Source organism: Lemur catta, chromosome 14 (assembly GCF_020740605.2).
Source record: "Lemur catta isolate mLemCat1 chromosome 14, mLemCat1.pri, whole genome shotgun sequence".
Lineage (NCBI taxonomy): Eukaryota > Metazoa > Chordata > Mammalia > Primates > Lemuridae > Lemur > Lemur catta.
Window position 1 is genome coordinate 32,242,603 of NC_059141.1, and position 26,743 is coordinate 32,269,345.

The window sequence follows — 26,743 nt, forward strand, 5'->3', positions numbered from 1 at the left end:
GTTACCACTGGCAGAGCAAATATGAGTCAGAAACCGGCTCCTCAGGGTTGTAGCATTAGGTGATACACCGCTTGGGTCATTACATGGTAAGCCAATGCCTTTGTTTCATTGGGCTGGGCTCTCTCTAGAAGGTGTATCTTTCTCAGGTGCCTGCGCTACTGAGAAAGCACTCACAGGTGTCGGCTGGACAAGCACTCATAGGGCTTGGGCTTCTGGGGATTTTTCTCTCAGCCAGGAAGGATTTTAATACTAACCAGAAATACCTCGGGAAGATTCAAAAAGCTGCAGAGTGAAGTAAGCCTGTGAAGAACCAGCATGGGAATCCTATACTCTGAGGTATGTCCCCTTTCTGGAAGTAGGATCCCAAAGGTGTTAAATATTGCTCATACTTTTCAAATGTCATTTTCCATCCCTGTGAATATGTTTCTCTTTCTTCTGGGTAACTCTCTGGGTGAGCATTAAATCAGAAAAAAATATAGTCCCGTGTGTTAGTCTTTTTGATATTTTTAATATTTTAAGGGAAATTATTTTACAATTCTAAAATGTTTTCTCTATGTCAAAATTGGTATGATACACATTTGCAGGGCTAGTTTGGACCTTGCAAAATTGAGTGCAAGTTGTGCTTTTCTCATGCCAAATACTCAGAGAAAACGTTAAAAAAAAAAAAAAAGCAAAACCCAACTTGATTTTCTAAACATTCAGAAGATTAACTGGTTCTTCTATGGAACCACATGAACAGAGTAAGAACTTTCCGCTTGGTATTTGAAAGGAAATTCACTTCTAGCAATTATTAGTAAAGACTATTACTGTATAGAAGAGGAATAAAAGCAATATATATAATTTTGATATTTTGAGTATTTTCTTTTCACACCTGAGGGATACAAAAGTACTTTTTCCTGTATTGAAAGTAACTTATTAGAATCAAATAGATTTTTAATAATGTTTCAAAGGTGTACAGGTGAGTAATGTTTAAACATGAGTACAAGAGGCGTAATGACGTGATTATTCATTATTTACACCCTCTCCTCTCTGACAGAATTAACTGGCTCATCTGCATTCCATTGCAGATGCTCAAGGGAACCTCCTTGGATGGCTTTGATCTTCTAGTTTTACAGGCAGTTTATTTGCAGTTGTTTCTAATGCGGTGTGTGTGTGTGTGTGTGTGTGTGTGTGTATTTCTATAGTAAATGCACTACTTGATTGGTTTATAATTCTAAGTATACTCTGAGGTGTATATCTGAGTGATTTTAGTTTTGTGAAGAGATATATGAAAATGACAAAACATGCAGTGTTCTAAAATGCCACTCTGGTAATTTCCAAACTTTAAATTGCCCAAGTGTCAGGGAGAGGAACTTGTTTGAAACACAGTTTCAAGGGGGCCCCCTTCCTGGAGAATCTGTTTCTTCTCTTAGTCGGTGGTAGGGTCCAGAAACGCACTCTTGAAAGAGGAGCATCCCAGGTGATTCTGACTTAGGTGATCAGTTTACCACCATCCTGAGAGAAATACTACTCCGGTCTCGTTGTGCATACAGATCACCTGAAGGTCTTGTTCAAGTACACATTCTTATTCTGTTGATCTCGGTGGGACCTAAGTGTATGCATTTTGGTTGCTTTTTCCAGTTACATGTGGGAATTATATCTGAATGGGGAGGGGGAATGCTTAGTCTCAGCCTCCGGTATTCTGATGGGGAAAGTCTGGGGTGGGACCTTCCATCTGTAACTTTAAAGAGGTTGAGAAGTTCTGGAGTAATATCTCAAATATTTAAACATAACCTACTCACCAGTTATGTACAAGGTACACTGCCCTTCCCAAGTGTAAAAACTGTGAGTCACTGATTAAGGAGAGGAAAACAGCCTGCCCCCATCCCTGATCCTATGCTTCCTCGTCGTGTCTATTTTCTAAGAAAGTGTTAATAAAGTTCTTGTTCCCACTTTGAGTATGAGAAGCTCCTCTAGATGAAGCACATAAGCTTATCATCTTTCCTTAGAGTCCTGCATTCGTAATAACAACATATATTTTTAAGAAAGAAGGGGAGAATGAGGGAGTATCCCAGAGTTGGTCCTAAAATCTGTACTAGAGGATAAACTTAGAGCTCAGTGAGAGGATCAATTTTGGAATAATTAACTCCAACTATGTAAGTCGGACTTTTAAACAAGGCTGATTCCTTTAAACTCTTCTCAAAGATACTTGTTCATAATATTTACAATAATAACAAGTATTTATTTAGGGCTTGTTATATACCAGGCCCTTTTTTAACCACTTTATATGTATTAATTTGTTTAATACAATAACCTTCTATGAGTCATTATTTTTATCTTTACTTTACAAATGAAGAAACTGAGGCAAAGATGGTAACTCGCCCAGAGTTATGTAGCTGAAAAATACTTACTGGCTAGAGACCACAGGCTGGGATGTTAGACCTGTGTTTGCACATTCAGGGAAATTCTTCTTACGTCACTGTCGAACTGCTAAGTTGTTTCACTACTTGTTATTTCAACAGAGATGTCCTTCTTCAAAAAGGAGTTGGTCTTAACCACTCGGCTAATTCGCCAGTGCACTTTCTCGCTAGTATAGTGCCCTTTTCGCTTAATAAAAAGAATGAGTAGGTTCCAGAGACATACATTCTACTTTGCAGAAGAGAACTGTTGACATATTACAAAAATTGGAAAGAAGGAAGATGTTGAGAACTTAACTTAAAGAGCTCAGGAACTCGTGGTTAGGAGACCCATAGAATCTTTTATAGATTCTTGACCCTGTCAGCTGTGGACACAGGCCTCCCAAGGAGTTTCTTGAAAATCCTATCATAATGATGTAGCCCTTTAAACTTTGGGAATATCTAATTATAATGCTAGCTATGAGTGGAGAGTGTGAAACACACACACACACACACACATACACACACCCTTACCTACAATGCTAACTATAAGCAGAGATGTGAAACACACACACACTTACTGTTAATTTTTTGAGAATGCATCTATTTTTCAGAGAAGCTGATGTTACTATAGGAAAAGGGAATATAGTTCAGAAAAGAGAAGGATTGCTTTGAAATATGCAGTGTCCAGAGAGAGCAATGTAGATTGAGTAGCGCTTATTGGGAAAGCTGGTTGAGTTGAGGAGAACTCAGGGGAGACAGGAATAGAGATGCAACCGAATAAAAGGCCCTTGGACTGGAAGTCAAGAAAACCTAGAATTTAGTCTTGTTTATGCCAAGAACTCTGTGGGATTTGGCAGGGGAAGTCATTTGACCTTCTGGGTCACAGTTTTTATCTGTAAAACAAGAGAGCTGAATGAGTTCTGGCTCAGCAATTAACATTGTGTCATTCTGTGATATGGGAAAAAGGAAGGCAAAGGTAATAGAAAAAAAATTGCATCTTCCCAATCTTTACAGCTCTCTCCATCTACCTTGTTTTTATATTGAACCCCTTAGCAAGTGTTTGGCATTCTACAACATATACAAGAAGAGGATCAGGTGTTTCCATCACTCCAATTGGTTTCCTAATTCTTTCCTTATATATTGTAAGCAATTTTACAAATCATAATGTTGTGCCAAGTCACAACATTTCAGAAAAAAATAACTTTAATGCATGAAAAGAAACCAAGACTGACAATTTATATACATTTATTTATTCATTTACCCATCCATTTGTTTAACCAACAATATTTATTGAGCACATACTATATTCCAGGCATGTTCTACTTCCTGGTATATATAGGCTGAGCACCCCTAATCTTAAAATTCAAACCAAAATGCTTTAAAACCCCAAATTTTTCAAGTTCCAATGTGACACAAGTGGAAAATTCCACATTTGACCTGAAGTGATGGACATACCAAATAAAGTGATTGTCTCAAGGCTTTGACATTTGAGTTCTCTTTGTCTACAAAGTTTCTTCCGCCTGAAAGTTACCTGGCTCACTCCATCACTTGAGACAGATCACAGATCCCTGCTCGAATCTCACCTTTAAGAGATCTAAAAGAGTGGACTTGTCATTCTCTATGTATCTTCTTACTGTGCTTTACTTTTCTTTATAGTATTATAATTTTCTAAAATTTCTAGTTTGTTAGACAAAACTTGATTTATTTGGGAGGTCCTAGGTATTATGATTTTTATGATTCCCAGTTTGCAGGATGCTGAAGAGGAAGGTATAATGATAGCTTCCCTGCCCTAAATGTCAGTTTAATAAACATGGGTCTACCTCGTAGAAAATAATATGGTAGGTTATATGAAAGTTATGAGAGTGAAAAATAAAATACTTGTTTTCTCCAAAGAGTTTATCTGGGTCATAAGACCAACACAAATAATTCTCCCAATCAATCTTTGTTGGAAATTCTAGGGAATTTATAATTTATTGCAGCTCAACTTTCCAGCCTTTATAGTCAAATTTATTTTAAATAGACTTCATAACACATGTCACAAATAACCAAAACTTATTTGTGACACTGAAATAATACCAATAATCCTGGCATCCTAATGTCCATATTCTTTTCTAGTTAATTGGCACCACTAAGGTAAAAACTTTGAAGGGTAGAAAACATTGTCATTGGCCGGGTGTGGTGGCTCATGCCTGTAATCCTAGCACTCTGGGAGGCTGAGGTGGGAGGATCAGTTGAGCTCAGAAGTTTGAGACCAGCCTGAGCAAGAGCGAGACCTATCTCTATTAAAAACAAACAAGCAAAAAAGAAAACATTGTCACTGACTTGATGCATGCTCATACCACATGAATCTTCAGGATCAAACAAGCATTGATACAAAGGCAATGTTTTTCTCCAACATGTTTAAGATTAGGTATGATGAGGACCCTAAGAGGGTTTTAGCACTATTTATGAATGACTTTGTGGCTTTACCAACAATTGACCTTCAGTAGACATCAAGATCCTATTGCAGCCTAAAACAACGTGGGATGAAGTCTGTCTAGCAATCTCAGGACTTCCCATTTCTGTATATGTGAATAAGAAGTCTTCCTCCACAGAGTGTTCAAAAATCAAGGAGTTGAGGGTGAGAGTTGATTATAGGAAAATGAGGTGAAGTGGGTGGCAGGCAAGAGAAGAAGGATGTATAGAGAAGATTTCCTTGAGAAAGGTAAATGAAGATGGGGCAAGAAACAGTGGCTTTGGAGCTACACTCTAATGGAAGTCAGTCTCTGCCTGGGAAGTGGTGGTAACTCTGCAGCATAAAATACGAAAGTCATTATACATTTGGATGAAGCACCAGAGAGAAAAAAAATTGTCCTCAGTACGTGTATGACCCAAAACAGAATAAAAAATATTTGCAAGTATGTTATTGAAACTACAGTCAGCTTGAACTGGCTTGTGAAAGCCAATGTTGCTCAACTCTGAGTTCAGTGTCCTCTCCTTGGTAGCTTAAAATTATCCAGATGGGAGGAGTTGCACCAATGAAAGTGAGGAACACCACAAAGAAGGTTTGATTTCTTTTCTGACCCCCTCCTTTTGGAGAACTTGGTGTCACCCAGTTATGAGCACACTTCTGCTTCCCCTCTTCCGTGCCTACCTCTTTGGTGGTCTGAGTAGAGGAGAATCAGAGTTTCTGATTTGCCAGTTTCTAGCAGCCAGAACCCTCCCTTCCTTCACCTTTTCTCCTCATCACTGGAGGTGAAGGCTTTCTTGTCCGTGACCTCAGACCTTCTGATGTTCTGGAGTCTGAGGTGCGGCAATGGGGCTTCTTTGCCTTCCTGGCAATGAACATTACACCATGTTCTCAAGCAGACATTGGAGGCGAAAGAATAGAAAAGATTTATACGTGTGTGCCCTGGTTCAGTTTCCTTTTCTGCTACTGTTCATGAGGAACTATGACTATCCCTCATGATCCCTCATTGCTGGAAACTTCCTTCATGTTACATAAAGGCTAAGTGGGCCTAAAACAATCTTTAAAAAAGATTTGTTGGAAAGAAGAATTTATTAAGGAATTTATAAATCATGGTATGTGAAAAAGCAAATCATCAGGAAGAAAGGCTTGGGATTAATTGTACAAATCAAATAAAACCCAATAGATGTTTATTATCATTCTCCAAGAAGTCTCAATCTGATGAGGAAAAAAAAATCTTCTTTCCTTTTCTGAGAAGACATTTCATTAATGTACAAGGCTCTTTACTGGAATCTTTTTGCTTCAAAAACCACAAAACCTCCTCAGAAATTTATATGGAACATTTTAAATGAGTGGAGCTTTAGTATGGAGGTGGCCAATGAGCGATGAATCAATTCTTCTGAGCCTCAGGCAAAGTTCTACATGGTTTTTCCTTAGATTGGGGATTATGGAAGCTCCATCACACTTCAGGGGAAACAACACTGAAAAGTGGGGGTAATTTGGGGAAGCTTTGCTTTTAGAGACATCCATAATGGTAGGATATTTATTACTCAAATAATGCCTACTGTTTTTTCCAGCTGTGCTATCTATTATATTTGGAGCAGTGCAAAACATGATTATGTTAAGTAATCCATACAGTTAATCATCACCATGCTGATTATTGTAGTTAATCATCACCATGCCTGGTGTGTCATGTGCTAGCCACAGACACTTCTTAAATTTTAGTGCCTGGGCAAGTAGGATGGAAAGTGGACAGGGTGGGACTTCAGCACTAAGTTGGCTATTTTTAAAGCCAGACATGTGGCATGGCTAAAGGACACAAAAAATTATTCTTAATAGTCCAGGGTTCCAGAATTTTGAATGCTCTGTACCTAATCTGAGTTTAACAGTTGAAATGTTACATTATGGTTTTACTTCCATCATGGGGGTGTGTTTCTTTTACCTGTCCAGATGTTCTCAGCCCTCACTCTGCATCAGAATCACCAGGGAACTTTTAAATAGCACCAATGCCCCACTCTATTCCTGCAGATTCTTATTAATTGATCAATAGTGGGGCCTGGGCCATGTTCTTCAAAGTGCACTAATACTTAGCCAGGGTTGAGAACCATTGAGGTAGAATACTGACTTGCTTCTCACATGATATATCACCTTCTAAACCTTAACTCTTTCCTTAACCACACTTCCCAGCCAGGAGGGGTGGATCAGTTTGTCAATCAACAAATGATTTTTATCCATGTTGTAGGTGCTCCACCCTGGGCGAATCTCACTTCAGGAAGGTTGCAATCTAATTAGGGAGACAAGACTTCATCCAAGGGAAAAAGTTGCTTGAGGTTCTGTATACTTCTCACTGCAAGTAAGAGAGATGAGGGAGATGTCTTAGAGATGAATAGATAGCACCATATGAAAGGCATAAGGGTGGCAAGCAGGTACCCCAAATGTAGGAGTGAGGAGCCTGGCCTCATCAAGAGACGTGAGAGCTTGCAGAGGTTTATACACAGTTGGTGCACAGAGAGGAGCTTCAGAAACCAGGCAAAAATCACAGACACCTCACTCTCTAGGAAATGAGGCACCTTATGCACAATTTCAGCAACATTAAGTGCAATCTAAAAACATAAAACAAGATGATGTGATAGAGAGTGGCTGGGCTGGGAGACAGTTACTGAGTGGGCAGGGAAGACCTCCCTGAGGAAGTGACATCTGGGCTGACACCCACTCTGGCCTAGCAGCCAGCCAGCCACACGGCTCACAAGCAAGCACAAAGACCCGAAGATAGAAATGAACATGGAATGCTCCAGAAATAGCTGGAATGTTGTGAGCAAAGGGGAGAGTGATAGATGAGGTTGAAGAACAAGGTTATTTATCAGTGAGCTCTATTAATGCTGTGTCTAGTTTTTCATGTGCAGAGCACAGTCTAGGGAGCGCTGTTCACGGGTTAGTCCATGGGAACTCCTGCACGCTGTCGGTAAATATTCCTTCTCTCCACTTCCTCCTCATCTACCTTCCTCTGTGCCTTCAGTGGAATCTGCTTTTGCCAGACATCATCATACCCTCTCTCGTGGTGGCTGCTGCTTTAGTCTATTCCTTCTCACCATTGCTCCTTTTTGACCACAGCTCAATTTCTTGCTTGAAATCGTTGCTTATGAACCTTCCTCTACTCTCTCCTTGCTTCTGTCCACCATGCTCCAGGACCCACTTGCACCTTCCGAAGCACACATACCCCTTTCCTTCTGTCCCCTGAGCCAGGTCATTTCTACTCCAAATCAGCCACCCAGCACAGCCGCTCTTGACTTCTCGTGGACAGAGTTTATCTATAACATCTCACAACTTCTTAACTGCCCTTTCATGATACCCTGTCCATCTTCATTGGTTGTGCTTTCTTTAAGACAAATATATGTATATATAAAGTAATTATATTATATTGTATGTGTGTCTGATATAATTTTAGAACATAGAAACAACTCTTAATCTTCCAGGGAAAAGTTTGCATAACTAAAAGAGGATTTCAGCAGCACAACATACCAGTCCAGTACCTGCTGGCACTAGGATAACCCAATGGTTTTTTATTGTTATTAATAGCATTTATTCAATACTTAATATGTGTCATGTATTTTGCCATCCACCTTTCATGCAATATCTTACTTGATACTTACAACATCCTTATGGGTTAGACACATATCATTTTTCTATTTAAGAGAAGAGGAAATTAAGACAGAGAAGGTAATTTATTTGTTCAAAACCACACAGCCAGGAGATTTGATACTCAAGCTCTGTTTTTTGATGGTTATGCTTTAATAATTATAAGAGCAGCTAACATTACTTGAGGTTTTATTATGAGTCAGACCTTAGCTAAGTGCTTCTTCTACACAGTCACATTTAATTCTTTCTGTGAGCTAATAAAAAAGGCATAATTATTAAATGCAGAAGGAGAGTGAGCACAAAATGTTTAGGTAAGTTGTCCAAATATTAATAACACAGTTGATAAGTGGAAGAGTTGAGATTGGAACACAGCAAGTTTGTTTTCAGAGCCTGTGTTTACAATGACTTGGCAACATCACTTTGCCTGCAAATGTGCAGAACATTGGCTGGACCTTGCTCCCCACCCTCCCTGTAGTTGCCAGCTTTCACTGCCAAACTTACCACTATTCCTCTCCAATCACAGCCTTTAATTCTTCATTGGTAATGCACTCAGGCCCTGTATTCTCCCATCAGCACCATCATTGTATGAAAATTGATCTCTAGATGGCCTTAATTATCAAATCCAGTGATCTTTCTGTCTTCTTAAAACTTTCCCTCCTTTGTCTTTTGGTTATATCTTTTCCTGGTTTCTCCTGCAGCTTCTCTGACCACTATTTCCTACCTCTTGGTAGATGTTTCTAATTCCAGGTCAGTTTGGAGAAAGAATCTGGGTATATAACCAAGTATCAGCAAACCAATGCTAGAAGTGGACTGACCAGTATCCCAAGAGTGTAGATTGTAGCTTAAAGTTGAATGCAAGTCTCAAACACAAAATCTGGAGCCAGAAGACATTTTGAAGGCTGATTTTTCAAGGCTGAAGTAATTAGAGCCAGAATGTATGCATTCTACAGTCATTTCCCTTGATTTAACTCCTGGCCCTGCCAGTTATGAGCTGTATGACTTTGGGCAAAGAAGACAACTTCTCTTAGTTTCATCTGTGCAAAATGGGTATAATAATACTACTTCCCTTATAGGGTTGTTGTGAGGATTAAGTGGAATAACTGAGGTACTCAATAAGTGTTAGTTCATCTTATAATTTATTCATTCACTTATTTATACTCACCAAATGTATACTGAATGCCTACCATGTGTCAGGTGCTATACTGGGTACTGGGGATATGGTGATGAACAAGTACAGACACAATACCTGCCCTCGTGTAGCTTACAGTCTAGTTGAGGGGATGGCTGTTAATAACATGCAGACCTTGATTTACTTAGATCAAGGCTGTGGATAAGGGAGTGGGAGGAGATGAAGCTGGAAAGACAGGATGTGCAAGGTTTGAAGAATCACGTGTGGCAGCTTGATGACAGCATCCTAATCCAGTTCACCAGGGAAGGGACATGCAGCTGCTGTGTCTGAATACTGGATTGGAGGCCAGATGTGTGAGACAGGGAGATGTAAGGCCAGTTATGGCTACTTTTGCAATAGCCCTGGTGAGAATGATGATCTGAACTAATACTTTAGCAGTGAGGTTGAACAGAAGGGTTCTGAGAGTATTAGGGAATACTCACGGTAATTTCCCAAGTGTGTTTCCCCTACTCTCAGGGTGCCTCCAAGTTCCAGGAATTTCAGGGGCCAAAATGGATTCATAATAGCTCTTCTCTCAACCTGAATGGACAATCCCTCCCGTTTTCTCTCCTAGTTTGCCAGCAAGCACTTGTCTATTTATTGCACGGCCCTTCGGTCAGTGCTTTTCTAACGCTGAGCTGCCCCCTAGTGGAAACTGAGGGTTCATAACAGCATAGAATCTTTTTTTTTTTTTTTTTTTTTTATTTCAGCTCATCATGGGGGTACATAAGTTTAGGTCATATACATTGTCCATGTCCTGCCCATCCCCCCCAAGTCAGAGTCCCAAGCGCGTCTGTTCTCATTCTCCAGACAGTGTGCCTGGCACTCATCATGTAGTCATACCTCCATCCCCTCCGCCCCCCACCTCCCCGGGTCTGCACCTTCAAGCATGACCATTCCCCAGAGGGTGTGCAACGCATTCGTCATGTAGGCATACACCCATCCCCTCCCCCCACCCCCCATCCCAGTCTGATATCCAATTGGTATCCTTCCCCGATGTACATTTAGGTGATGATCAGGGAAACCAGTTTTCTGGTGAGTACATGTGATGCTTGTTTTTCCATTCTTGGGATACTTCACTTAGTATAATGGGTTCCAGCTCTCTCCAGGAGAACCAAAGAGATGTCGTATCATCGTTATTTCTTATAGCTGAGTAGTACTCCGTGGTATACATATACCACAGTTTACTAATCCATTCGTGGATTGATGGGCACTTGGGTTGTTTCCACATCTTTGCTATTGTGAATTGTGCTGCTATAAACATTCGGGTACAGGTGTCTTTGTTAAAGAATGACTTTCATTCTTCTGGGTATATGCCCAATAATGGGATTGCTGGATCAAATGGTAGGTCTACTTGAATCTGTTTAAGGTATCTCCATATTGCTTTCCATAGGGGTTGCACTAGTTTGCATTCCCACCAGCAGTGTATGAGTGTTCCTGTCTCTCCGCATCCACGCCAACATGTGTTGTTTTGGGATTTTTTGATAAAGGCCATTCTCACCGGAGTTAAGTGGTATCTCATTGTGGTTTTGATTTGCATTTCCCTGATGATTAGGGATGTCGAGCATTTTTTGATATGTTTTTTGGCCATTCTTATGTCTTCTTTTGAAAAATTTCTATTCATGTCCTTTGCCCATTTTTTGATAGGATTGTTTGATTTTTTCTTGCTGATTTTCCTGAGTTCTAAATAGATTCTTGTTATCAGTCTTTTATCTGATGTGTAGTATGTGAAAATTTTTTCCCATTCTGTAGGCTGTCTGTTTATTTTCGTGACTGTTTCTTTGGCTGTGCAGAAGCTTTTTAATTTAATCAGGTCCCATTCGTTTATTTTTGTTGTTGCTGCGATTGCCTTAGGGGTTTTCTTCAAAAATTCTTTGCCTAGACCAATGTCTGTGAGAGTCTTTCCTACATTTTCTTCTAGAATTCTAATCGTTTCCCATTTAAGGTTTAAATCTGTTATCCACCGTGATTTGATTTTTGTGAGAGGTGAAATCTGTGGGTCCTGTTTCAGTCTTCTACATGTGGCTATCCAGTTTTCCCAGCACCATTTATTGAATAGGGACTCTTGTCCCCAGAGTATGTTTTTGTCTATTTTGTCAAAGATTAGATGGTTATATGAGGATGGTTTTATATTTGGGTTTTCTGTTCTGTTCCACTGGTCTGTGTCCCTGCCCTTGTGCCAATACCAAGCAGTTTTAAGAACCACAGCTTTGTAGTATAGTTTGAAGTCTGGCAAATCAATACCTCCCATTTTGTTTTTATTGCTTAAGATTGCTTTTGCTATATGGGGTCTTCTCTGATTCCATACAAAGTGTATAATTATTTTTTCTAAATCTGTGAAAAATGATGTTGGTAATTTAATAGGAATTGCATTGAATCTATAGATTACTTTGGGTAGTATAGACATTTTAACGATGTTTATTCTTCCAATCCATGAGCATGGTATGGATTTCCACTTATTTACGTGTTCTGCAATTTCCTTCCTTAGTGTTTCATAGTTCTCTTTATAGAGGTCCTTTACCTCTTTAGTTAAATATATTCCTAGATATTTTATTTTCTTTGTTGCTATTTTGAAAGGTATTGAGTCCTTAATTTGGTTCTCCGATTGAATGGTATTGGCATATATGAATGCCTCTGATTTGTGTGTATTGACTTTGTAACCTGAGACATTACTGAATTCGTTAATTAATTCCAGGAGTCTCTTGGTTGAGTCCTTGGGGTTTTCCAGATACAACATCATGTCATCAGCGAAGAGTGAGAGTTTGATCTCTTCTGTCCCTATTTGGACACCTTTGATTCTGCTCTCTTGTCTGATAGCTCTCGCAAGGACTTCCAATACTATGTTGAAAAGTAATGGGGACAGTGGACAGCCTTGTCTGGTTCCAGTTCTGAGTGGGAATACTTTCAATTTTTCCCCATTCAGTATGGTGTTGGTTGTGGGTTTGTCATATATGGCTTGTATTATTTTTAGGTAGGTCCCATTTATGCCTATGTTGTTAAGTGTTTTTATCATAAAAGGGTGTTGAATTTTGTCAAATGCTTTTTCTGCATCTATTGAGAGGATCATATGGTCTTTATTTTTGCTTCTATTTATGTGGTTAATTACATTTATAGATTTTCATATAGAATCTTTTCAGCGGTTTAGTGCAACTCTTGCATTAAATTAGTCATGCAAGGCGTGGATGGATCACATACACAATGGTGGTCCCATAAGATTATAATGGGTCTGCCCTATACAGGTGTACATTTTAAATTTTTTGCAGCATATTTTTGAGCTATCTTTTTAATGTTTAGATATGTTTGAATACACAGATACTGACCATTGTGTTGCAATTGCCTACATTATTCAGTATAGTAACATGCTGTACAGGTTTGTAGCCTAGGAGCAATAGGCTATAGCACATAGCCTACTGTGCAGTAGGCTGTATCACCCAGGTTTGTGTAAGTACACTCTATCATGTTCGCACAATGACAGAATCTCCAAACTACACATTTCTCAGAATGTATCTTCCTCATTAAGGGCTGCATGACTGTACTTGTGCGTCTCAACTGAGCCAGGAAGACGCTGTACTTTCCAAAATCAGAAACTCTGTGTTTTAGATATAGGAACCCTGGAGAAAACTAAAGGTAAGATCAGATTAAGCACTAAGTGACTCTTGCAGGACAACTCTCCACCTTTTCCTCTTGGTCTTTTTAGTTAACTCTCAGTAAAGACTTGGAGGAGCCCAAGCAGCGGGGTCTTTATCCCGGAGGTCAGGGCCCAGGCAGGCAACAAAGTCGAGTGAAATGGCCCAAGTGTAATGTGGTAGGGAGTGGAGAGGACTGTGCAGGATTGGGGTCACTGCCACCAAGTACTGGTTATTTGGTGTCCTACAGATATGGGTCCAGTGTTACCACCTTTTAATTTTTAAGCAGAGGCTGGAAAGCCAGAATACTACATGAAATAGTACAGTTTTTTTTTAATGTGAAGTAATTTAAAAATTTGAGAGAAGAAAAAACCTGTTTTCAAGGTCTTCATGGTAGAACATCAATTCCCAAATGCTTGGCTAGTGGTGATCACTACTAATCACTCCATAACTAAACTGTCACTGGTTTGTGGTGAAATTGTCTTTTAAAAAAGGACAACAAAGTGAGTTTCCATATAGCTTAATCTCTCCAATTTAAAGGGCTGCTTCCTTCTCTGTGATTATATCCTTATATATATTGTTAAAGTATCCTTGTTTTATCTTCATATCTTTATATTTCATGTCTTTTGTGAAATAATGGTATTGTTTCTAATGCACTTAACTGGCAAAATTAAGAGTTGGTGACTTTATGTTGTCTTGTTGCATTTAGTTTTGTTTTACTTGTTATTGAAACTCAAGTGACTGCTAAGACAATTCACTGAAAGTTTTAAAGCTCTACTGTGTTGGGATGACCATAGACCCCAGAAGTGTTGTGGAAGATGTGTTCATAGAGACTAGAGTCCCAGAAGTCATAGAATGTGAAAACTCAAGGGAACTTTTGCCTTGCTTCCTTATTTAATGATTGAAGACACTGAGACCGTGAGGAAAGTGAATAGCCCACAGTCATTCGGGGAGGTAGTAACAGAGTCACAGCTACATCCAGTTTTTCTAACACCTGACACACGTTTCAGCTGCCCCAGTCCTTTCTCCATTAGCCAGGTGGTTCCCTGAGACACTACTGTGCCCAAAAGATGAAAAGCCTAGCAAAGGGAAGACGTCAGTGTAATAGAATAGGTGATTTGTATAATTTCACATTTCTATTGAAACTTATAACCCCTGTATCATGCTTGTTTTGTTTTGGGGTATAAAAGTTTGTCTCTATTACTCTTTGAGTTGATTTTCTTTTAGGATGTTTCTTTCGTAAATAGTCCTTTGGGTTTAAAAGTAAATCATAGTTCACTTGTGATATTCAGCTATGTTAGAATCTGAGCTTATTAGCAAACATACCCACTCGACTTTCCCATTGGTCTGTCCCCACTTCTGCAGCTGCTTACATACCTGCCCATCCTCTAAAATTGTTTTCTTGTTTTTGTTCTATGTATATGTTTCTGTGTCCAGTTTCCCCAGATAAATTTCACATGGCTAAGAGTAACATATTTTATACTCTTTTCCCCCAGCACCTGTGACTGGCACACAGTAGAGGTTTGACTTGGTTATTAAATTAAGTAATGACCAAATAATAATAACTTCCATAAATTGAGTACCATCCATATGCTAGCTATTATTCTAAATACTTTATTTTACATTATTTAATTAAAATCAGCCTAAAAGTATTTAGTGTTTGCTTACCATGTGCCAAGTGCTGTTTTGAATGCTGGGGTATGGAGGTGAATTGAATGGATGTAGCCAAGCCCCATGGAGCTTGTAGCCTGAACTTCGGTGCTTTCCCTGTTGGTGCTGCCTCAAATCCCTCTTGATTCATGCCAGGCTGTACGATACATGATTGTACATAAATAAAAAAAAGAGCTGCAGTTATGTCAGTTGCTATGAAGGAGAAATACCAAATGTTGTGAGTCAGAAAAGACTTCTTGGATAAAATGAAAATGAAGTTATAACAAGAAGGATGAATGAAGAGTTATTCAGATGAAGGGCTGGGAGAGTATTTTATGTTGAGGGAACAGTCAGAGCAAAGGCCCGGATGGAAGATACTAAACATGGGATATTTGTGGAGCAGAAGCCCAGAAGGGCTGGAGCAGAGGGGAAAAGTGGGTGAGATGAGGCTACCTTAGGTCTTGTTATTGAACTTCCATGGTGCTTAGCAAAGCTCTTTATAATGCTTTTTATAAACAGCATCTAATCAATTGTAGTTAATTATATATTTTGTTGTTTGTGTATTATTTGTCTAAAACCTGTCTTTTCCACTCTGTTGAGTCCCTTGAGTACAGGGGACCAGGCCGTTCTTCCTCCAGCACCTGGGGCTGCCCTAAACTCCTCTTGACATGCCTGTTTTGTCTTTAGCAAAATCCTGCTTTTCTGACAGGCTCCTCTCTCTGTGAGCACAATACTCAGTTTCCTTACTGATTTGAATTTGTAGTATTTCATCCATTTAATCACACATTTGTCTATTCAATGACCATTTGTGTGTGCCAAGCAATTAAGGAAAATGTAAGAGGTTCCTCACAGACTTATGCTTGTTCTAGACTTAAGGCCACGCATAACTGAGACCAAAAATCTAATCTACAAAGCAATATATTCCAGTTTGAAATCATTTAGATTTTAGGTTATCAAGTTGTTATAAGTTTTTTTTTCCTTTTTGTGGTTTAATATGCCTGTATCTCAAAATCTGCTTTTGTTTTTCCCTACTCAGCCCGTCTGCCAGGCGGCCTATCAGAATGACTTCGGGCAAGTGTGGCGGTGGGTGAAAGAAGACAGCAGCTACGTCAATGTTCAAGATAGCTTTAATGGAGACACTCCTCTGATCTGTGCTTGCAGGCGTGGCCACATGAAAATCATTTCCTTCCTTTTAAAAAGAAATGCTAATGTCAACCTCAAAAACAAGGTAAGGTCCTGACACAAGAGTACAGAGTGTCATTGTCCTTGGTAATTCCTTTCTCCTTGATACACTGGAAGGGGTAAATGTCATTTTTTTTTTTATTGCTTGTAGCTCCTGATACCAACATTTATTGTAACCTTACTTTAGAGAGATTAACACATACCAAGAGCATTTTATTAGGCTAAAAAGCACAATAAAACATAGTTCAATCAGCAGGCATATTTTGTCAGTAATTATGTCTTTGCACTTCTGAAGAGGACAAGAACGGTTCACTCATTTGGATGGGTAGAGCTTCCTTCTTTCTTTTCCTCCTCTTTTCCCTTTCCCTCCTCTCTCTACCCTCCTCCTCCTCACTATTACAGAAATAATGGGAAAGAAGTTCTGGAAAAGAGATATTGACTTCATGATGCTATTTCAGTAGTTAGATTTTTACCTACTGGGTTAATGTACTGATCTGAGGAAGATGCTGTAGTGTGCTTGTAGAATGAAAGAATGCTAAGGAGAGATTTACCAAGGGCAAATAAGCTCATGAACCAGAGGCTATTTGAAGTCACATGGAAAGGCATAAAGAATATATTTAAAGATGCAATATTAGCTGCTTTGGAGTCTTCAGGACCAAATAAGAGAAGAATATGTGTCTGTTGCTATGAAAATCCTTGCAGAACCCCTTTCTGAACATCCAGCATCTGTATCGTAGTGAAGGCAGCATTTAAGTTACACTAAGGCAATGTTAAAAGTCATTTTTGGCCATAATTAGGAATGCTCTGCCCCCACTCATGTGCATTCAGTGAGAAAACAGCCTGTAGGGCTCTACTCACCCCTTCTGAGTCATTTTAAAGACCAGCTCATTGGGAAAAATGAAGTATTATCAGAATATTGCTCTCTACTGGACTTTCCTGTTTGTGCTTTCTATTTTTTGTTTTGTTGGTTTTAAAAGCAAGTCATGCCTGTGCTGACTCTAACAGATATGCAGCTTAGTAGAGGATAATCTCTTTAAAACACAGCTGAGGAACCAGGTATGTAGAGCCGTGGTGAGTGGTTGTGCCAGAAGACAGATGTCTGTGGGTTTCTGTGTTGCCAAGACAGATGTCTGTGGGTTTCTGTGTTCATTAGGAAGCTGAGGGAGGGAGACATTTGACAGCCCGGGGGCAGGGCTGGGGAGGCACCTTTGTCTCTGCTTTGCCAAGGAGAACTTCAGCCAGACTGCTGGGATCCTCTGGTATTATAAAAATCATGAAAAGACGTTAGTGGATCCATTAGATTAATAGAGATTATACCAGAAGAAGACGCTGGTTTGCAATTTCTACTTTTTAATGTTTCTAATGTTGTTTTAGCATTTAATTTAAAAAAACTTCCAAATGCTAATCTTTTTACATTCATAATTTGAACCAGTGATTTCTCATTTCTTACATCTGTTTATAAATTATTTCCAAAAGTACTAGATAAAGGCCTTAAAAACAAACAAATAAAAAGCTCTGCTGGTGATTCAGAGGTACATGCCTGTAGAAAACATGCATTCCATGAAAAGCAAGTTATATTAAAACATAAGGAAACTTTTTTCTTTTTATGGTCTGTCAAATTGACCAAGATTAAAAAAGAAAATCAAACGGTCAAGAAGGAAGTTTAAATTGTTATCTTACTGGAGCACAATTTGCAGTGCAATATGAAAGGCATTAACAATCTTTCATGCCAGGAATTCTATTTTTAGAAACGTATACAAAGGACAAATTTAGAAATGTTGACATAGCTTTATAAATGAAGATACTCAAGCATATTATTTATAAAAATGAAAAGTTGAAAATTTGAAATGTCCAATAGGTAGGCTTTGGCTAAATAAATTAGAGTAGCTGCATTTAATAGAAAGCCATGCAGCCATTACAATCATATGTTTGAAAATATTGGGTGGCATGGAAAATGTGCATATTCTAAATGTGCATTTCTAAACTGAAAAAAAGCAAGATAAGATTTTGCATACAATATGATCCTACATTTTAAAATTCCATTTGTATCTATTTAAAAACACTGGAAGAAAATACAGCAAAATGCCAATAGTTAACTCTGGGCCATTTGATAATGGGTGATTTTAAATTCTGTCATATTCTTGTCTGGTTTCTAAAATTTTTACAAATAACATAAATACCTTGATATTAGAAAAATAAAAAGTGTTCTTATTTAGGAACAGTACCTCCCCTGAGTGGAAACTACCCTCTCTTCTCTCTCTTGCTCTCCCTCTCCTCTTATGATTTGATTTAGCAGTCCAATGACCACAGTCTACTCTGCATTATACCTACTTGTCCACCTTTGATCATGAGGCTCTGAAGTTCACATCTTCCACAAACCCTAAAATCTCATGCCTATGACCTGATAAATATTCATATATTTGAAGAATAAAATTGAGTTTCTTGTATTCTTCTAGCTTGTGTGTATGAAGGAAGGTGGAAAAATTACCATGTGGTTAAGATTTTCCTATGAACAAATCACAAGATGGATAAACGTACACCATCAATGGCTAAAGAATAACAATTACTTTTCATACTAATTCAATCCTATGTTTATATCTCAGTGTATTTTTTTCCCAAAAACTGAAATGAGCGTTAGAATTTGTCTTCCAGTGATTTGTGCGTCGTACATTTTGCCTTCGTTGTCCTCCAGGGGCCCTTCCCCAGCTTTTCCTTTAGACTGGACTGTGTTCAATGTTCTGGTCAATGGAAACATGTGTTTATGGATCAGACATACCCCACAGAAAGAGGTGCCATGGGTATCACAAAAATAAAAAGCACGAACTAAACTTTTTCAGCTAATAATTCGAAAATATGAAATTGGAAACAAAATGCTTTATTAATAAAGAGTGCTTTTCTTAATTTTTAGAAAGAGAGAACCTGCTTGCATTATGCTGTGAAGAAAAAATTTACCTTCATAGACTATCTACTCATCATCCTCTTAATGCCTGTCCTGCTTATTGGGTATTTCCTCATGGTGAGTACGACACTAGCTAGAGCAGAGGGCAAATGTGGAGATCAATGGTGAGACTCACCGACTTTTGCTAGGCCAGTGAGATGTTGCAAGGAAATAATAACAAAGCCAGTCCTTGATTTGTATTCTGTAAATGACATTTTCAACATACATATGCTGTTATGATGGATGTAAAGCAAGAAGAAAAGTAGCAGGAAGAGTTAATCAATGGTAACATAATCTGTACCATGTGTACTTAGAAAAATAATTTAATCTTAGCTAAGAATATTCTGATGGAAGCAGAAAAATGCTGAACATTAAAAAAATCCCCTTTCTACTATTTTTTCTCCTTTTTTAAAAGAAGAGTTTATGTTTTGCATGTATGTATCTTTCTGAGTTTTTGATTTTGAAGGACTCCCCTGGGGTGTGTTAAAAAACAGATCCTAAGAGTTTGCATCCAGAAACTGACAAATAGAAGATATTTATTGAGAATTTGAAGCCCATCTTTCACCTTGGTGGAGTTGTTCATGCTTGAATGAATCTTTGTCAGCCAGTAATTTTCTTGAATAAAAAAAGATGTAGTTGGTATAGGAGTGCAGTCATGTTTGCAGGGAAGCTTAAAGTTTTTGTTGTTGTTGTTTGCTTTTTTCAAATAGGTGACAGGTCTGCTCTGACTCATTCACTTTTTTCCATCTGATTTCCCTTGTGCCCAGTTCCATCTCTGAGACATGAGTCACAAGATCCATAATATACTTTAGTTAAATGACTAAACTTCCTCCTCTTTGTAGCTAATAGACCATGGGTGTTAGTTATCCCTGTTAACATAAGCTCCAGAACAAGTCTACTGGTTGGAAATGTTACCTCCTTGGGTATTTAAATGTTACAGACTTTAAGAAACTATAATTAAATACGATAATGTTGATTTTGATATTCAGATTCATGGGAGAAAGAGAGAGAAAATTTTAATTCAGTGATAAACACATAACCTGCTTATACACTTGAAGGGTTTTTGAAAAATTCATCATGTATTTAGCCCAGAGCATTTGAATCTTTGTAGTTTTGGGGCAATGGAAAATATGTCATTGGTTTACAAACATTTTTTAGAGATTCTGAAGAAAAAAAATCACAACTATGATTAGCAAGGCTCATTCAGACTTTTTTGAGACACAACTCTGCTTTCTAAGATGGTCCAATGTTTAAAGGCCAGAGGCCTGGCCAAAAATACTGTCTGCAAAGAATAGCCTGGCTCTCATTGCACATGTATGCTATTTCAATGGGTCCTGAAATTGTAAATTTGTGATGCATAGGAAATAAGAGACAGGAAAGAAACTGGCTGGAGCTTCCCTAATGAGGACAGCATGAACTCCAGGGCTATCTATGCCCACCCGAGCAGGCAGAGCTTTGCTTCCTTAGGCCACAGGATGTTGGGGGAGGGCCCCAACTGGCATGTGGGCAGATCTCAGGGGACTAGGGAGGAAAACCGGATTTCTGAGGAGCCCTCGTTGATTTCATTCATTTGTTCAATCCTTCAACATATATTTGTTATGGACCTACTATGTGCTAGACACTGTAGGAGGTGTTAGGAGCACGACAAACAAAACAGGCATAATCCTTGTCCTTATGAAGGGTAGAGGGTGAAGAGGAGAGAGTCATTAATCAGATGACACAAACACATGTATAATTACCACGAAGCAGGTGATACAGAGAGGTGACTGGTGTTACAAGAGCCTGGAGAGAAGGATTTCACGTGGTCAGGTGCGTCAGGGAAAGCTTTTTGGAGGAAGAGGGGCTTGAGCTGAGATATAAAAGATGAATCTAACAGGTGAAGAAAGGAGGGAGGAGGCTTTTCAGCAGAAGGAACTGGTTGTGCAGAGATTTGCTGGCAGGAGGGAGCAGGGAGCTGGGTGGGAATGAAAGGCTAACAAGGGCCAGTGTAGTTAAAGCAGAGGGAGCCAAGAGATGTGGAGAGAGACTGAGGTTAGGGACGCACATGGGGCTACAACATCTGGGGATTTGTAGTCATGCTTAAGAGTTCACTTTTGCCCTCAGAAAAATCGGAAGTTCATACAGACTTTGTTCAATTAAAAAGTTACTGCAGAGTTTTGAGCCAGTAAGAGAAAGACAGATGCTGGACCCCATCTTCAGTGGGATTTGGTGGGTCTAGGGTGGGGCCTGAGACTGTGCATTTCTAACAAGTTCCTAGATGCTGACACTGCTGTCCCAGGACCACACTCTGAGAACCTGGCTTTAATTTATTAATGTTGGAGGGGGTGAGGGGCTGGGGGACATTTTAAGAAAGATGCACAGATGCATTGGAGTGTTGGGATTAATATGAAGCCTATTGATTAGTCTCAGATATAAGTTGGAGAAAATGTTTGTAAATAAACCTTTCTTGTAATTGCTGTCTGCAATAGATATCAAAGACAAAGCAGAATGAGGTTCTTGTGCGAATGCTACTTGATGCTGGCGTCGAAGTTAATGCTACAGACTGTGTAAGTTTACATTTTTAACCATTTTAGAAAAATATTCAAAATGGTATTTGTAGGTGGTGTTCTTGTCATCTATAAAGTTGCTTGCTTTTTCTTCCTGGACACTTTTACATTTAGTTTTCTTTTTATTTTCTTTCTTTTTTTCTCATAGTCAGGCAACCTTGAGGTTATTTATATTCTGCTCAACTCATGGGAATAAAATCTTTATTGATTATAGAACATTTTTAAAAGAATTGGCTTTGACACTGGTGAGAAGTTAAGGAAAATGAAGGCTCTGATCACAACAAAGTACCATCCTCAGAAGCTGCAGTCAGCGTGCCCATGTGTAAATCTGGGCTTACCACTTTCTGCCTATGTGAGTTTGAGCAAGTCATACACTTACTTGACACTCAGTTTCCTCATACATAAAATGGGGATATGGATAATACTTATTGGGCTGGTTCACATAAAGTACTTAGCAGATGCTTGGCACATAGTAAGTGCTCACTGAATGTAAGCAGCTGCTGCTACAGCCAAGTTCCCCACCTGCTGATGAGAGGCCCCATCTGCAAATGAAAGATAGATAAGGACAAAGGTCAAAGGCAAACCAAAGGATGGTAAGAACAGTGATAACAACCAGAGCAGCATTAGCTCACTGTTTCCTGTTTGTAAGTGGAAGGTTTTGTTTCCACCCTTTACCCCCACACCCTTGCACTCATCTTCCTTCCTTAAATGAGCATAATGAGACAGAAGGTTATTTGTATGGTGTTTTATTTGCTTGTGTTGATTGAATAAAGTTTTTCATTCCCAGTTCTTTATTGGAAAAGTAGGCGAATAGAAATTTGATTCCAAAATCTAACATTCTGTTTGTGATGCCTGATCTATTTTACTTGTGTGCACATTTGTGCGTGTGTATCACCATTGTTCTATGATAGATAGCAACAATGTCCCCATCCCTGCTTCTATTAATTATTTATGTCATTTTAGTTTTGGTTGTATTTGTATCATGTTTAAATGGAGGTAATTTTGTGTGGGGTGTTGTGTGTGTGAGAGAGAGAGAGACAGGGAGAGAGATAATACAGGAGAATAAATTTATGAAATGTATGTTTTCCTTTTATTATATTTCAAATGAAATTTTTGGATAAATTTGGATAGACAACTACAGTGTCATCATTCCCTTAGATACCTTTGAAATACATGAAGAGTTTATTAAAGATTAAGTTGAGTTTATTGAAGGTTTTTCATAGTATTTTCATTTAAATTCAATAAATTTAAAATTTGTGCCTGTGACAAAAATTTCCCTAGGATATTTTTCCAGCTATATATGCTACCTGTGCCTCTAGATAGAGATAGTACATTCCTGTGGACAGATGCATGCATGTACCCACATGCACACAGATACCCACTTTTTCCACCAAATATTCTTTACAAACTACCTAAATATTAAGATCCATTTTCTAAGTAATGCAGTGTTTTGTATTTTTAGGTAAGTAGACTCTATTTCACATGGAAAAATTCAGAACCAGATCTTCCATTCTTCATGCTATCACTTAATAAAAATAAGTGATTGTAGCATTATCTCCAGAGATCATTGTGTTAATCTTGATAAAAACTATCAAGTAATTGTCTTCATTAAGAAATGCAGTTAAGGATGTTATTTTTTTTACTTACCTCAAACCACGGTTTCTTGGCTGGTTTTTTAAAGGCAAAATTTTGGACACCAATGCCCCAGTTATAAATTTTTTTGGACCTGTAGTTGGTGTTTAAAATTAGTACCAACAGAGTAGATCCACTATCTTAATAAATATAACATTTGATATAAATTATGACAAATAAAATTTGTAAGACTTATTAGTAAAACTATGTTGATCTTTCAGGTGTACTGTAGCAATATGAGCACTTGCCTTCTTCACATTGTAGGGATTTTGATCAAACTCATAGAGGATAATATTTGTAAAAAGGTCCATGTGGAGACTCTTCAAGGGAAAAGATGGTAACATGATCAATGTGATGATTACCCAGGCATATAGCTTTCTACCAAGAAGCCTTGGCACAAGTCAGCGTCAACTTTTTATAAGTTGCAGGGTTTTTTTTTTTTTTTTTTTTTTTGAGACAGAATCTTGCTCTGTCACTGGGGCTAGAGTACAGTGTCATCATCATAGCTCACTGCAATCTCAAATTCCTGGGCTCAAGCAATCCTCCTGCCTCAGCCTCCTAGTAGCTGGGACTATAGACGTGTGACACCATGCCAGCTAATTTTTCTATTTTTTTGTAGAGATGGGGTCTCACTCTTCCTCGGGCTGGTCTTGAACTCCTGACCTCAAGCGATCCTCCAGCCTCAGCCTCCCAAAGTGCTAGGATTATAGGCATGAGCCTGGCCTAAATCGCATTCTTCCATTTAGAACAGAAACTGAAAAAGACAGATGGCAGATGGCTTATAGGACATTAATATACATATACGTTGAGGCAGAGAAGAAAACTTTTTAAGTACAAGAAATACAGTTGCCCATAGATAGTTTGCAGCCTGTTTTACTCAGTTGTACACTACAAAGTGTGAAAAGGATTTGCTAAAGCCACATTCCACAGGCTGTGGAGCCCGGCTGATAACCTGCGACGTTGGCCCTTTGTGTTTCAGTACGGCTGCACTGCATTACACTACGCCTGCGAGATGAAGAACCAGACTCTTATCCCTCTGCTTCTGGAAGCCCACGCAGACCCCATGATTAAGAATAAGGTAAGGATCTGTGGGCCACGGTCTGAGGTCCTTCTAGCAGCAGCATCTTCTAATCTAGGTCTTATGTTGAAGTAAATTATTTGCTTCTGATGTTAATAACAGTAAAATGAATCATCCTCATTAAGGAATGAAGTTATCCTATTACTACTAGAACTGAACTCCATTTGAAGCCCTTGCCGAGCCAGGACTCAGTCAGTCTAAGCTGTTTACTAGATCCTTTGCGTTGACATTCGACTCTGTTGGAAATAACTGTAATTTTTTTTTTCTTCAGCATGGTGAGAGTTCACTGGACATTGCACGGAGATTAAAATTTTCCCAGATTGAATTAATGCTAAGGAAAGCATCATAATCCTTGTGACCTCACAGATGGACACATAGACAAAGTTGAAGGACTGGATTCTAGCTCCATCTCAGACTGTTGGTCTGTGGGCCCCTCAACCTGGACGCCACTATTTTATGAGGATAATGATGGTTGCTGTGGGTAATGTTTTTGAAGAGCTTTTTATTTCCAATATTTTTTGCTTAATTGAGTTCATCATGGCCATAATCCTGCTAAGAGAAACACTAAGGTTGTTGGAGTCTCCATTTCAGTCAAAAACTGATATTTCAGCCAGGTGCAGTGGCTCACACCTGAAGTCCCAGCTACTTGGTAGGCTGAGGTGGAAGGATCACTTCAGCCCAGGAATTCAAGACCAGTCTGGGCAACCTAGCAAGACCCTGTCTCCAACAACAACAACAACAACAACAGCAGCACCTGATGTTTCAATCTCAGTCTCTCCTGAAGAAGAGGATCAGACTTGTCTTCGGAGACAGGTATTCTCTCTTCCAAGTTGCATCACTTTACAAAGAGAGTGTCTGGTCTATGCCATACCCTAGGAGACAAACTGTCCTCTCAGGCCCCTTTGACCACTGAGAGGAAGAAACAAAGTATGTATCCTTGTATAGAATGGTATGTAGATGTGGGTGAGTTTAGAGAGTCACATGTAAACATTCCTTTGATGAAACAACTTCAATAAAAAACATCTGTCAGGTGTTAGTGGTGGGTGTGTTTACATCACAGAAATTGGAAATTGATAATTCAGTACTTTTTTTTAAGTTTCCAGAGAACTGGTTTACCAGCATACCACTAGAAATGTCTATCATCAAAATGTTTGTTTTAAAAAATATCTTCATGACCCTCTTGTAAATACAAGGTGGCTACCAAACTTGTTTGTTCTGTTTATTTTTATTGATAAAATTTAAAACATTATTGTAGCTTATTTGGTTAAAGGACTTCTTCACAAGTAATAGAGCTACCTAATGAGGTAGCATCTGGATTATATTTCTGAGTGAGAGATTGTGAATATCAAAATATCTGTCTCATTTCCTTTGTGAACGAGACAGAGTGAAATAAATACACTTTAAAAATATGATCAAATTTTGCAAAATCAAGACTGAATCATGCATAGCTGTAGACATAGACTAATCTACACTATATGTAGCAACACATACAGTCTAAGAATGAAAGATTTATCATCCTTGAACAGAACAAAGGTATAATAAAGATCAAATTCAGCAGTATTTACTGAATTGTGTACAGGCCCTAAAGATACACATTTTATGAGGGAAGCAGTTTGTAGATATAGATTCTGAAGCCTTTAAATGCCTCTTAATAAATTATTTAAGATTGATTAGCATTGAACTGAGTTACCAGGTATCTCTGGGGGACATAAAAAACAAGTGCACTTCACACACACAGTGCACCTTTGACACACACCAGCATTATCTTCAATTTGGTTTCAGAGATTTTGTAAAATAGTACTCATGTAATTTACAACTGCCATCTTTGAAACTGTGTAAAAATTGAAAAATTTTCTAAAGAAATAAATACAGGTTTGTGAATGAGTTGGACTCATTGTCTCACATTAACTTTGTTAAGATTAAAGGATAAAATGCATGATAATTTGTTTCATTATGCTCATGATGTTATAAAATTTTCTTCCTAGGTTTTAATTTTTGGAGGCTAGGAATTTCTTGCCATTAGGTCTCCTATCAATAGGCTGTAAACTCTCAAACAAGCTTGGACTAGAATCTACTGAAATACACATACATGTTTTATGGAATACATAATGCATTTATTGGCAAACAATAAATATCCTACAAGATTTTCTTCTCTGAGAACCAACTGTAAAACTTGAGTTTATTTGGAGGATGCTTACCATATGTTATCCATACTGTAACACTGATTCTTTTTGTTGTTGTTGTTAAAGCATCTTGGCTTCCTGAGGTAGTGTTGCGTCTCTATGGCAACAAGGTGAAAAAGCATAGCTTATTTTGTCAAAGTCAACAACAATCCAGAGATTCAAGACCTCAATATCTGTCTCAATTTGTCCTTTATTTTACTGCTCCAAAAATAAGGCTTATTTTTAAAGAGGTTTTAAAGAGGTTTACCTGAATGACATAAAGAATGTCTAGATACATTCC

The 26,743-nt window shown here is 38.5% G+C and overlaps 1 protein-coding gene across 3 annotated transcripts; it reads left to right on the forward strand.

The window, feature by feature from the left end:
- On the forward strand, positions 1–26,170 carry ANKRD22 (ankyrin repeat domain 22). 3 transcript variants are annotated; one of them, XM_045568348.1, is made up of 7 exons: positions 1–86; positions 232–336; positions 15,941–16,132; positions 18,995–19,102; positions 21,493–21,570; positions 24,182–24,280; positions 24,552–26,170. In XM_045568348.1, exons 2-7 carry the CDS (start codon positions 316–318, stop codon positions 24,627–24,629), a joined length of 576 nt encoding a protein of 191 aa, XP_045424304.1. In that variant the 5' UTR covers positions 1–86; positions 232–315; the 3' UTR covers positions 24,630–26,170. The 3 variants fall into 3 exon arrangements, with proteins under 3 accessions (XP_045424304.1, XP_045424303.1, XP_045424305.1); XM_045568347.1 differs by having other exon boundaries at positions 10–336; XM_045568349.1 differs by lacking the exon at positions 232–336 and having other exon boundaries at positions 17–86.
- The last annotated feature ends 573 nt before the right edge of the window (positions 26,171–26,743 follow it).